This window comes from Setaria viridis, chromosome 9 (assembly GCF_005286985.2).
Source record: "Setaria viridis chromosome 9, Setaria_viridis_v4.0, whole genome shotgun sequence".
NCBI classification, from domain to species: Eukaryota; Viridiplantae; Streptophyta; class Magnoliopsida; order Poales; family Poaceae; genus Setaria; species Setaria viridis.
Genome location: NC_048271.2, coordinates 34,928,510 through 34,941,867, shown reverse-complemented (window position 1 = coordinate 34,941,867; position 13,358 = coordinate 34,928,510). Strand labels below are relative to the sequence as shown.

Sequence of the window (13,358 nt, the reverse complement as noted above, 5' to 3'; positions counted from 1 at the left end):
TCAGCTGCGATGCCCAGAGTGCAAACGTTGCTCGGATAAATCTGAGCCTTTTATTGATCTTAGCTTGGAGGTTACCATGGTGGAGAGTCTGATGGATGCATTGCATTCTTTTACAAAAGTTGAGTTGATTGAAGACTTCATGTGTGATGGATGCAATTCTCGTGTGAACATGGAAAAGCACTTCAAGGTAGAGCAGGCACCTGAAGTTCTTGTAATCCATCTGAAGAGGTTCACTAATTCTAGGGGTAAGATTTGGGACAAGGTCAAGTACCCGTTAGAGCTGGATATAAACTCCTTCATGAGCTCCTCGGATGATGTGAGTTCCAGATTCTTGTAGTTTGATTTTAGTCCCAACCATTTGGCTCATGTATTGCTGTTTTGTTGCAGACACCCCAAAAATATGATCTATATGGAGTTGTAGTACACCATGGCATATATGGCAGGGGTCACTATGTTTGTTATATCCGGTCATCTGTAGATGATTGGTACGAATTCAATGATGATAAGGCAAGAGAATCTGTCTTCTTTAGTAGCTGATTGTTTTCTTCTCTGAGCTGTTGTTTAGTTGCACAGTTCTTTTTTCTTAAACACGCAGGAGAGCTGCATATCATTTAGTTGCATGGTTCTGACCTTTCAGCTGTGCAGGTATGCAGATGTTTTGAGGCTAGCGTTTTGGACAGTGCAGCATATCTTCTTTTCTATGTGAAGCAAGGTTCATCCCCTTGGTTCTCTACCTTGCTTGAGAAAGAAGACAAGTTTCCACAGGATGGTTCAGTAAGCTTGGCAGAACAAGGTACCAGTGAATTTGCTCTCGTCAACAACAAAGATGAGTCAACATTTTCTCATGGGCAAGATAATTCAGGTTACTGCTTGTTTGGACCAGCAGAGGAGAATGGTAACGGGTCTAGTTTGCCGGAATTCTCTCAGGACATACAACAGAATGGAAATGGCAATACCTTGTCAGATTCGACAGACAAACTGGCAGAAGGTTGCTGCTTGGGTGGAATGTCAGGAGGAACACAAGAACTGAGCTGCCTTACTGGGTCAAGCGATAAGAATGGCCATGCTGATGGGTTTTTGGAGCCATGGGAGAAGGAAGATGTTAGCCTAAGGGGCTCACTGGACACAGATGAAATAAACCCAAGCACTCATGGATCTTCAGAAATTGATCCCACAGTCACAGAGGGAGGTTCACCGCCAAAGATCTGCAGCTTACTCCAAGTGTCACATAAATATGACGACAAGCCATGGGAGAAGGAAGATGTCAGCCCAAGTGGGTCACTGGACACGAAGGAAATGAACCCAAGCACACATGGATATTCAGAAGTTGATCCCGTAGTAACACCGGGAGGTTCACCGCCAAAGGGTGAGAACATCTGCAGCTTACTCCAACTGTCACATAAGTATGATGACAAGTCATGGGAGAAGGAAGATGTCAGCCCAAGGGGATCACTGGAAACGAAGGAAATGAACCCAAGCACACATGGATCTTCAGAATTTGATCCCGCAGTCGCAAAGGGAGGTTCATCGCCAAAGGGTGAGAACATCTGCAGCTTACTCCAACTGTCACATAAATATGATGACAAGTCGTGGGAGAATGTCAACCCAAGGGGATCACTGGACACGAAGGAACTGAACCCGAGCACACAGGGATCTTCAGAAGTTGATCCCGCAGTCACACAGGGAGGTTCACCACCAAAGAGTGAGAACATTTGCAGCTCACTCCAACTGTCCCATAAATATGGCAACAACTGCGGTTGCAGGAATTTCTCCTCTCAGGGTAAGTATGGTCACATTTGTCAGTCAATAGAAATGATTTGATACTTATGCTAATACAGTGTCCACGGTACTAAGGCTGATTGTTACTTTCTAGAAAAAAAAACTGTGTTATTGGTAGACTTACTGGTCTTATTTTTTGTTTTTATAGAAAATGAAACCGGGGCTTATTCTGGAGCACCACCTGTGGGGATGTGCACCTCAGAGAACGAAACAGTAGAGTCCAAGTCCAAGTCTAACCTTGAATTCGAGACAGCAGATGGCGCTACTAGGGGCAAGTGCAATCAGCTCTAGTGAGTTAGCCGAGTCCATTCACATAGAGTAGGCGCCTTCTGTAATTCAGCCACTTACTGCTACATGTGTACCTTGGTTCTTTTTGTTTCTCCTGAAACCTCGAGCCGTGGATATTCTTAAGCACACAAAAGTAGAAAGCATCATTTGTGAAACAGAATTTCTGCTATCAATTTACCATGAACTTACAGATGCGTGCCCGCACCTGTGTACCCCCGTTCTGAATTTTATAGTCAATCTGCCATGAACTGTGTTTGCATTGCATGGCGTTCCTATTTATTTCTATTGTGCTTCTGTGGTGTGCAGGCTGCCGCGAAGAAGGCAACGGAGGGTGCAAGGGTGAGAAGCGGAAGAGGCCCTCGTGCGCGGATACAGGCGGTGGCGGTGGCGGGATATCGAAGGCATCAAAGCGGAGGACAAAGCTCCGCGCCGTGGCAAGGTACTTCGATCTGTGTAGGCGGAGAGCATGGGCGGCTGCAGGAGAGTGGAAGAAGAGTGACGACGACGGCAACTATCGGGGTTCGGGGGCTTGCCGCTCCTGCACTGCACCTCCCTAAGCTCTCATGTACAGCACGGATAGGCAGTCAGAACCGCGCGCAGCCGGAGCAGTTAATAATCTAGAATACATAGAACCAATAGGCCATCACTCGTGACCACAAGCATTCGAAACAGGAATCGTGTTTTGGGCACTTGCTTTAGACACTAGGGGAGGTCTGTGTCGCGCTCTCAGTATAGAAAGCATGTTAGCCTTTAACTAGTGGAGATGTAATTTAGCGTCGCGACTTTCCTATATGACATCTTTTTACCGGAGACCCATCACCGATGCATAATCGAAGGATCATGATGAGAGCCCAAGGTCTACAACTGCTTACCACAAAGCTGATCCTCAGTCGAGCTAGGAATGCCATGTTTAGATCCATTAGAACTAATAAGTTAGCACTTAATGGTTCAAATTGGTAGATGGGGATGCAAACAATGGCTGCAAATAGATCTACTAACTATTAACTATTATCGGTCCACTGTGTTAATAGTTACTCCTTCCGTTCTAAATTATAAGTCATTTTAGCTTCCATCAAATTAAATTTTTTAATAAATATCTACTCTCTATGTCCCACAAAGAGTGTCCCTTAATGTTTGTCCTAAGTCAAGCTATTTTAAATTTAACCAAGTTTGCAATAATTAGGTATGCTATAAAAATATATTTCATAACGAATCTAACGAAACTTGGTAGATATCAAAAGTATTGATATATTTTTATATAAATTTAGTTAAATATAAAATTATTTGACTTAGAATAGAACTAAAGGGACCCTTTTGCAGAACCTCTTTGCAGAACAAAGGGAGTACAATGATATAATGCTGGGTTGGTGGGCCGAACAGAAACTCAAGCCCACGATTACAGGCGAGCCTTTTTTGTTTACGCTAATTAAAGAGTGGAAACGAAAAGTGTGACCCTAGCGGCTCAATTCAGCCCAAAGCTGAGGAGGAAAACCCAAAAATCCTATCCATCTTCTGGAAGATAAATTTACCAGTGTATGAGATTCGTGTTGCAAGTGTGGACAGATTGGATTCACGCAGAGGAGCGCCGCCAAGCATGCACCCATGCAACAGGCACGGCATCTGCACACACGTGGCGAGCAACTGTTGGTTGCCAGATGGGTGGCAGGTGAGCAACGTTACTTCAAGATTCAAAATTATTTATCTCCTAAGGGGATGTGTGGATACACCCCTAAACTTTAGTACCTGTCATATCGGATGGTCGATACTAATTAGGAGTATTAAATATAGTCTAATTACAAAACTAATTGCACAGATGGAGTCTAATTCGCGAGACGAATCTATTAAGCCTAATTAGTCCATGATTTGACAATGTGGTGCTACAGTAACCATTTTCTAATGATGGATTAATTAGGCTTAATAGATTTGTCTCGCGAATTAGTATAGAGGTTCTGCAGTTACTTTTATAATTAGCTCATAGCTCATGTTTAGTCCTTCTAATTAGTGTCCAAATATCCGATGTAACCCTCCTAAAATTTAGTAGGTTGTATCCCAACAGCCCCTAAACTACTTATCATTTTTCGAATCCGTTTGAACCATGAGATTATTTAGAATTAATGAATAAGATGAGATCCAATTTGCATATTTTTTAATGAAAAATAAATATTTTAATATTTGCCTGAACCATTTCAACATTTAGACTAACTGTTTCAACATTTTTATGTTGTTTAAATTTTTTTTCTATATTACCTTAACATTTAACTTTTTATACTGTTTCAACATTTTTTCTATATTACCACAACATTTACATAAAAATGTTGAAACATTTTTTTAACGAAAATGTTGAATTAGATCTAAGAAATGTTGAATATGATATTTTCCAACATTTTTCATAAATGTTGAGGTAGTTTTTCTAAGAGTTGAACGGTGTTTCGAGAATCGTTGAATCTGATTATTCAAAATGTTGAAAGGATGAAAGTATAAAATAGTAACTTATAATCACATAGATTAAAGCAAATGGGATAAAATGAGCAGGATGTTGTTATAGTTGTCCGTTCGTACTTCGTAGTACATACAAATTAAAAAAACAAAAAGCAGCAAGCTGGCAAGCTACTGCCTCCGGTGATTCTCGCGCTAGTTTCCCACGTAAAAAAAAAAAGTAGCAGGCCATCCTTGACGCAGAGTATTGAGCCGTGATGGGCTGTGCGACGATTAGCTTACCCATCCTCCGGAATACAGATAGGAGCGCCCGGAAAACCTACATCCTTCCTGCAGCACCCCAGCCGTCACTCTTTCCCAAAAGTAATAGCACATCCTCGCAGCCGAGCCGCCGCCGCATCTCCAAACACACTTCTCCTTCCATCAAAATCGTATCCAAACCCTGATCTTTGTGCGTGCATCGGTGTCGAATCGCTGCATTTGTTCACCTTCGTAAGCGCATCTCACATCAGGCGGAGTCCAGGTATTCTCAGAATTTTTTATTTGATTTTATGATGCTTTCTTGACAGACATCAAGATCTTTTGTTTGAATTCCGATGCAATTTTTTTTTGTGTCGCTCTGAGTAGAATTTCGTCGCATGTTTTTGTTGCTTCTAGTAGAGAATTGATAAGAGGAGCCTACCCTCCAAGTGGAGAAGAAGGGCAGCAACAGTAATCTGCAATGGCGGCGAGCTTCCTGCGGCGGTTTGTGTATCTGGTGTTGGACGGCCATAAGCCTTGCACTTTGGACCTGCACCGCATCAACATTTCGGGCTTCTTTAATCCGAGATCCCTGCAGGCCTTGTCTGCGGCCATGGTGGACGCCCGGCTGCCTCGCCCCACCATAACCTTCTACGCCCCCTCGTCGGAGCAGCGCAGCGGCAACATGCACTTCATACTCATCGATCGCGACAAGGTGCTCGCCACGGACCAGACGGGCCGCGCCAGCATCTACGACGCCGGCCTCCACGCCATGTGCACCGTGCCCAGCTTCAGCAAACCCAAGGATAGGCCCGTGTCCGTCGCCGTTGGGGACAGGCTTTATGTCCTCGACAATTTCCATATCGTGCCCTGTTTTGGTGAGAAGCAGCATTGCTTCGAGGCTCTCGTATGTATGTGAGCATGGCGGCGTTGGCTGGCACTGCCGCTCTCTCCCGACACCGCCCTACCACCCCGCCCACATCCAGGCCTACACGGTGGTTGGTGGCTCGGAGTTGTGGGTGTCCACGGAGGAGGACGAGGGCACCTACTCGTTCGACACGGGACGCGGCGCCTGGGCCAAGCAGGGAGACTGGACGCTGCCGTTCTGCGGCCTTGCTGAGTACGTTCCTGAGTTGAAGCTCTGGTTTGGCCTCTCCAGCAAGAAGGGCAGCTACCTTTTCTGCGCCTTCGACCTCGCCGCAGCTGTCAGGCGGCAGTCTGCCCCTACCCCTCGCAACGTCTGGGAAGACCTCCGGCCGCCCAAGGAGTGGCTCCAAGTTGGATCCTACCTCGTTCACCTGGGCTCCGCCAGATTTTGCATCGCCAGGTTGTTCTGTGATACAACTGGGAAGCCAGGCGACATGGATGACTTCCCGCCTTGGAAGATGCTTGCTGTTTTCACCGCCGTTGAGGTGGTGCCGTACGGCAACAAGGGACTTCGAATGATCGAGCACAAATCGGTTGGGGTTGGGCGCGCCAAGAAGTTGGGCACGGGCTTAGGCAACTGTTGGAGCCGTGTTCTTTTCTGTTTCCTCCTGAAATTGAGTTTTGGGAAAGTATTTTGGACACTCTTGGAGATGTTTAGAAAAGACAAAATGAGTTGAAATTTGGAATAAGTTTTGATGGAGATCGGATGATTTTAAGGGATTGGGAGCGCAGCGAGGCGCACAAATTTACCTCCGCTGACCGTCGAATTAGGCGCGCGAGAATATTGGATATTGGTTTGCACGTCTATTGGAACTCGCGTTTTTCCGGTTAACGCTTCATCGTTTTCTCTGGAGGCCCATTCATATACGCAGGATCAAGAATTGCCTTTCCTTTGTGTTCGATTTGCAAATGCCGCTGCCGTAATGCGGTCGACGAGAGCCCCAGGTTGCCCCTGTTTGCCACAACAGAACCTCAGTCGAGCTAAGCTTGCCAGTTGCCACCGAACAGAACGTAATCTAGCTCGAGGATAAAATTGCAAAAAGCTCCCGTAACTTGGAACTACTCATGCAATTGGTCATTACAAAGCAAAGTATAATATATATGTTGAGTTCCTTCTGGAACAGAAACAGAACCAACGGCAAAAGAACGTTTCTGTTACAGCTCCAGGTGCATACATGACTACAGCATTCGCACAAGGTTCCTTTCTTTCGATTTTCCCTAAGTTCCACTTGAGGTTTTCAGACGCCTACGAACTCCTAGACAGATGGTGCCGGGCCGGCAGGTTTGCGACCCAGTTGACGGGTGAAGCCAGCCACTGAAGCAACGTAAAGGAGACTCCACTATAAGTCAAGCTCAGAGGATCCGGTCCTGAAGATCAGTGATGATGTTGGACGCCATAGATGTCAACTTCTTCCCCGTCTCCCCCGCCATGTTCTTCAGAGATGACAGGTCCTGAGTGGCCTGCCGAGACAACACAAAAGGTGTTAACACAGGTCCGCTAAGGAACCAAACGCTATCATATGCAGCCAGAGTGGTTTTACCTGGAATGAGATTCTATTAATCAGATCTGAAGCACTAAGATCCACACTGGAATTGTTCGCCGGGTGGCCAAATAGGTCAGCACTTGATATGGACGAGGAACCCTGCAAAGAGATCAAGTCGGTTAAGTGTAAGATTCAATGTTGTACCAACAGTACCAATCAGTATGGTGATTTCAAAATAGCAATGCAACAATACTTACAGAAAACTTTTGGAGAGAAACTTGAGCCTCCTTTTCAAAGCTGGCCTGGTCACCGAAAAACTGAGAGGATGAAATTGATTTCGCATTCGAGAATTTCTCTCTTGCTTCACTACTTTCCTCAACCTGGAGAACATTGGAACCAATTATTTCAAACTACTTGGAAGTCACCTCAAAGGGATGAAAAGAGTACTTGGAATTTGGAACAGAAGAAAATCTAAATAAGGTATAACGTATGTAACAAGGTTCTTCCTTTCAAGAATGTTGACACATGATTTTTTATGCATATATGAACTAAGGAAATAAGCATGATATCAGTAAGAACTTGAGTTGAATGTTTTAAAGGCATAACTAGAAAGAGCTGAAAGGCTTAGCTACATGTTTAAACGCATTCAAACAACTTTGAGATTCTGTTCATTAAAAAAACAATTTAGAGATTCTTGAGCTAGAGCAGCATCAATGAGATATGGTCCTCGATCCTCTAGCTGACAGTTAACTAAGCAGGAAGGTCAAAGTATTTTATACAGCATGGAGAACAGTCCAATCAGAGAGAATTCAGCTTCAAATGCGTACACACAATTTATATGCACAACTATTTTACCACCCCTACATGAATTTAAACCTTTCACACTATCGTGTTACTCACAGATAAGAATTCAACATGGACATGTCAGTGTTCGTAGTAACAAACTAACTATTCCATAGCACCTCGCCAGAATTTGATGACCTAACAGTGGGAATGAACACTCCAAAAAGAACTAGAAGTAGCAGTGTGTATCAATCTCCAGATACTTCCCCGAGGATCTCAAATCAAGTGAAATAGTGGAACTAAGTACAGATATAATTACTCAAAACTAAGACAAATGGGGGCCACCAAAACATAACAGAATTCACATACTCGTGATTCATCATGTTTGTATGAATAAAGCAACAGTTACCTGCACTTTGGATGAACTGGAAGATTTTTTGTGATATCCACTGTCCATCCCAAATTCAGCAAAGAAGTTCGAAGACTTTGGGGGTGCAACATGTCCACTCATCTGGTTATCTCCTGAACTACTCCCAGTCCTAGAAGCAGGTGCATTTTCTACATATTCAAATCGTGAAGTATAGGATTTGCTCCTAGTTGTAGTACTCTCAGTAACCGATGGCAGGACAGGAGCTGGTTCCTCAGGCTTCTGCTCATAGAGACTTTCATTTGGCTACAGCAAAAACAGAAATTGTTGGAAAGGAAACCCCACATTACTTAAACAAACACGAAAAAAAAAACAATGAAATGAGTTATATAGCTACTCTTCCCTTTTCTCACTCCTTCGACACAACATAAGAAAGCAGATATTGTTACTTGGTGTCATATGGAGAATAAGGACCAAAATGCCGCAATGAGCTCTCAAGATAATGAAGTAAACACTCCATCATACACTGCATAAAGCATACCTTTGACGTAAGCTTCCGCGCCCCAAGTCCACCAGTCTTATTTCCAGGTTTCTTCGCACCAATTGGCTTCTTGAAAGAATGAGTTGGAGCTCTAGGTGAACGAACAGGCTCAGTCTTTTCGCTTGCATTTTCTTTGGATGCCTCTGTCGGCTTGAGATCGGGAAATGCAGCAGTTTGATTTGGGCCCTGGGGAGCTGAAACTGGGGAAGATGGCCAACTATTATTGCCATCTTCTGTGGAGCTTTTAGCAACCTCTTTAGCAAGCAACTGCCGGTACAAGTCAGCAGCTCTTGATGTATACTTTGCTTCAATTTTTCCACCATCTGTCCAACCATGCTGCTTAAAAAAAGCTTGTGCTCGGTGGTTTCCTCCGTAAACCATCATTTTCAACTGTTCTGGAGTCCACGAATCCAAATTTGTTGACCTGCAATTACAGAAGTTTTTTCAGTATTGATTCAGTTGTTCGATATGAAATTGGATAAAGCAGCAATGTTGCAGAAAAATTGTTAAACACTTCCAAAGGATATGATGTTAGGTGGTCAGGATCAGAAAGAAAAAAAGCAAGTCACGTGCATTCAGAGAAGCTTAAGTCAACTTGGACTAGAGGTCATATTAATTGTATCTACTCAAAGTCAAATGCCAATAACATTAAGTCCGTGATAGTAACATTACTCAGGATCATGAATTCATGATACAGGAAGATTACAAAATGTGCGTCAAACAGTTCTAATTACAGTGCAAAAAATTACTCTATAAACAAGGAACACAAAAAAATGGACTTTTGCCTCATGCCTCGCACGCAAACTGTGTATTAATCTGCATATGGGGCACCATACCACAACAGAGTATGGGACTACAGGTTACATGAAATCTGAACATGCGTGGCAGGCAAACCAGAACACAAGAAATTCAGATTTTGCATTCATGTAATCTTATCTACAGTATTATATAAAAAATGTGCAGTTGTACGTATGGACACGTGATCGAACAGTCACCCGCTGCAGCAGATTACTATTATGCACCGAGGCATGGCCACGCGCTCCCGTACGTGGACAGGTGTGAGAAGAGAAGAGAAGCAGATGAGGGGAGGGGAGGTGACCTGACGAAGGAAACGTGGACGCCGAGGCTGCGGTGCACCGCCGAGCAGTCGATGCAGAGGAAGACGCCGTAGGTGACGGACGCCCAGGTTGGGTTCTTGGCGTAGCAATCGAAGCACATCTGCATGCGCACAACCGTCAGAACCGGGAATTGCCCAGAGAGGGAAAAACATTTCACACACACACACAGACACAGAGACGGCACTCACACAGCCAGAGAAAGCGCGATCAATCTCGAATCCACAATCGAATCAATCACTGCCAAAAGAATAATACCCTACCTTGTTGTCCGATTTGGCGCGGAGCTTGCGGAAGACGGCGTTCTTATCTGCGGAGGCCTCCGTCGCCGCCATGGCGCCCACCGAAACCAGGCAATCAACCAACCCGATCGAATCGAAGTATCGAACGGGAGGAACCGCTCCGGATTGGGAGCCTGTGCCCCGTGCTCGATCGATGGATGGGCCGATCGATTGGCGCGGGAGGGAGGGCGAGCGGTGGCCCGGTGGGAGGGGATGGAACAAGGGAAGGGGTGGAGGCGAGGAGGAAGAGGAAGAGGAAGAGGAAGAAATGGTGGAGGTGGACGGTGCTGCCCCTCTCCGCCTCGCCTGCCTTTGCGTGCGTGCGTGGCGTCTTCTCTTGTCAAATGGAAAGCTAGTGGAGCAGTGGACTTCCCCCATATGTTTTATTCATTCACGTGATGTGCGCGTACTTCTTGGGCCGTCCTATTAGGCCGTCCGTAACCCATGTTGGGCCTTGAGCTTTAATTCGGCCTAAAAGAGGTATCGCGGAGAAAAATATGGAGCCTTTTTGACTAGCGACTTGTTGTAGAATAAGCGGATGACTGCCTACCGTGAGCTTGGTTGCTTGCCAAAACTTGGGCATGCCAAAGTTTTGGCAATTCAAAATTTGAGAAAAAACTTACCAATATTTTGGTAAGATAAGTGGGAGAAGTTGCCAACTTTTGGTAACAAACCAAACGGTGGCTAAAAAATTGACTTGCCAAAACTCTGACATGCCAAAATTTTAACAACAAACCAATCCAATCAAGCTCTATATATAGTCTGAACCCCGCGCATTTCTGCGGGAAGAATTGAAAGAATCAAATGTAGAGTTTAATGAAAAGGTACGAAATAATTATAAGACAGGATGCTGGTAGCAAATATAGAGGCTGCAGGCATTGTTTTGTGTTATATATAGGTTAAATGCAGAATTTACGTTGCAACAGCTGGGACATTTTAGGTGGATAGAGCAGACCTATTGTGGGTACTGCATTTTGTTGTACGAAGAAAAACTCCAACCAACAAAAGTAGTTCTTTTGCAGAGGACCATTCACAAGAGGAATCAATTTCCATGGGCCTGTTTGTGCAAACATGTAGGGGGGAAATTTGAAGAAGATTGGAATCCGGTTAGTTGGTTGGAGGTACATCAACAAATAGTATCGAAGACATTACAAATTCTAGGAGAACGAAAGGAACACTCAGTTTTCAGGTTTTCAGAGGATGCTCAGTATATGAAACTTGGCAAAGTAAATAGTGAGAACTTGGCCTCAGAAGAATAGTAAGAAGGATGATAACATGTGCTTCGATTATCTTGATTGGGTTTCGTACAGAATACTGCTGGTGTGCCAGATGACCAAAACGTTAGTACGGAGTGCATGTTCAGTTGTATACAAATACCGAAATACGGAACCCAAAAGCATGAGGGACACATAGAAATATAAGCTGAATAAGGCAAACTATATGAACAAATTGGCAGATGGCAACTTTTAATTTGAAACTGAATACCGTTCATCTGTCATCTCTACGAACCTTAAAGGAACTGATGGACCGCCAGGATATGTGAACAATTCCAGCGACCAATGTCCCGTAAGTCGACCTCCTGCCCACCCGTTGTACATTACAGTGCATCCATATTAATTTCATGTCCGGCCTCACGTTTTTCTTTCATTGCTGAGTGACCAAGTTGAATGAGAACAAGTGAAGATTGCTTCTCCGCGGCTATAATCCATACAAAGGCTGATTAGTAACATTTTTATATAATACCTAAAAATAGTAGCCTATAAACTAATTTAACGTAGTAAATACATACATGCGCAAAACTGCATATGGACATACGAAGGGGCCATGCCCCCTCCATCCTCCTACTAGCTCCCTTCCTGCCTCCATCATCCTCATTTTGATCTAGTTTTCACTGGGTGGGTACTACTACAAAAATTTGTAGGCACGTCCCGATTATTTTTCAGGGACGTTCCAAAAGGTCCCACGCTCCTACAAAAAGAACATGGTTACTGTAGCTTTCTGACCGCCGTCTAAAGAAACATTTGCAGGATTGGATCATGGAGTGAGACTCCTCTGGAATGTTAACTACTTTCCCAAAAATGATTTCTACGGATGGATGATGGTATGATCCGCCATAGAAACGGTCTCACGAAGATAAATGTTTCATATAATTTTGTATAAAGACAAATTTTATATCAAAATTGTAGAGTTCAGTGAGACCTAAAACCTTGTAGTTGATAAATTTTTCATTCAAGGTCATTTAATAGTAAAAAAATCATTACAAGTTCTCTAATTTTGAATTTTTCTAAAAATCTCGGATGTAGAACATCTTTATATTAAAGTTGTAGTGGTCAACATGATTTAAAATTTTATAGTTTATACATTTTTCATTTAAGATGGTTTAGCATCACAAGATCATTTAGACATTAGTTGTGCCCTACACGACTATTATTGTGAATATGGATAGTGCATTTATATACACCTCTGCAACTATCCTCATATGTGCCGGCATGAAACCATCATTCGTGCCAATGATGGGCCTGCTACCACGTGACCGATACAAATGAGGGTACGTTATTCGTGCCGGTGTCAAAACCGACACAAATATTTTTCTAAATGTGCCGGTGTACTTTCCACCTATTAGAATATGGTATTATTCTAATTGGGTTTCACTAAGAGCCGGTACAATTGAGTAGCTAATTCTACTGGTGTTTGTTAGCGCCGATACGTATAGGGGTACTAGTTGTAGCAATGTCGAATTAGGCCGCAATATTTGTTAACCTCTAACTACCATTGCAGATTAGCGCCAGTTAGACAAAAATAATTGTCAATTGTGTTGTCCATAAAATCCACGATTAGTACCGAACGAATTTCACAAAAAATAGATGCACATTCAAAGGAATATGCATGTGTACATACTAGATGTTCATAACAACAACATATTACTCTCAGCATCATTTGAACATCATCAACTGAACTAAACTGACCACATCATTATAGAGAATATACATTTATTTGAGCCTATTTTAAATTTAAAATTTTTCCGGTTGCAACGCATGAACATATTTACTTTCTCTTCATTTCAAATTGTAGGTCGTTTTGACTTTTATACGTTCATAGATATTATTATACATCTAG

At 43.5% G+C, this 13,358-nt stretch overlaps 2 protein-coding genes and 1 pseudogene across 4 annotated transcripts; 2 read left to right on the top strand and 1 right to left on the bottom strand.

Annotated features, from left to right (window-relative positions):
- Window positions 1–76: 76 nt before the first annotated feature.
- On the top strand, window positions 77–3,021 carry LOC140221495 (uncharacterized). Of its 3 annotated transcripts, XM_072291191.1 has the most exons (5): window positions 77–316; window positions 388–507; window positions 646–1,780; window positions 1,928–2,069; window positions 2,374–2,511. In XM_072291191.1, coding segments are annotated over exons 1-5 (1,638 nt in total). In that variant the 3' UTR covers window positions 2,375–2,511. The 3 variants fall into 3 exon arrangements, with proteins under 3 accessions (XP_072147292.1, XP_072147290.1, XP_072147291.1); XM_072291189.1 differs by lacking the exon at window positions 1,928–2,069 and having other exon boundaries at window positions 2,374–3,021; XM_072291190.1 differs by lacking the exon at window positions 2,374–2,511 and having other exon boundaries at window positions 1,928–2,324.
- A 1,687-nt stretch (window positions 3,022–4,708) lies between these two features.
- On the top strand, window positions 4,709–6,594 carry LOC117840447 (uncharacterized; annotated as a pseudogene).
- Window positions 6,595–6,703: 109 nt separating this feature from the next.
- Window positions 6,704–10,598, bottom strand: LOC117840446 (probable ADP-ribosylation factor GTPase-activating protein AGD8). Its single transcript, XM_034720955.2, has 7 exons — window positions 10,224–10,598; window positions 9,945–10,063; window positions 8,846–9,269; window positions 8,347–8,610; window positions 7,412–7,534; window positions 7,212–7,313; window positions 6,704–7,131 (listed from the first exon to the last, which is right to left on the bottom strand). The coding sequence occupies exons 1-7, from the start codon at window positions 10,293–10,295 to the stop codon at window positions 7,024–7,026; spliced, it is 1,212 nt and encodes a 403-aa protein (XP_034576846.1). The 5' UTR covers window positions 10,296–10,598; the 3' UTR covers window positions 6,704–7,023.
- Window positions 10,599–13,358: the final 2,760 nt, after the last annotated feature.

Bases quoted from the DNA above. Each gene is read 5' to 3' on its own strand.
- LOC117840446 (XM_034720955.2), bottom strand. From the start codon at position 10,295: ATGGCGGCGACGGAGGCCTCCGCAGATAAGAACGCCGTCTTCCGCAAG. The intron at 10,064-10,223 runs GTAGGGTATTAT...GTGCGCATGCAG, and splicing joins GCGCCAAATCGGACAACAAG to ATGTGCTTCGATTGCTACGC. The intron at 9,270-9,944 runs GTCACCTCCCCT...CTGTAATTGCAG, and splicing joins GTCCACGTTTCCTTCGTCAG to GTCAACAAATTTGGATTCGT.
- LOC140221495 (XM_072291189.1), top strand. From the start codon at position 77: ATGGTGGAGAGTCTGATGGATGCATTGCATTCTTTTACAAAAGTTGAG. The intron at 508-645 runs GCAAGAGAATCT...TCAGCTGTGCAG, and splicing joins ACGAATTCAATGATGATAAG to GTATGCAGATGTTTTGAGGC. The intron at 1,781-2,373 runs GTAAGTATGGTC...TGTGGTGTGCAG, and splicing joins CAGGAATTTCTCCTCTCAGG to GCTGCCGCGAAGAAGGCAAC.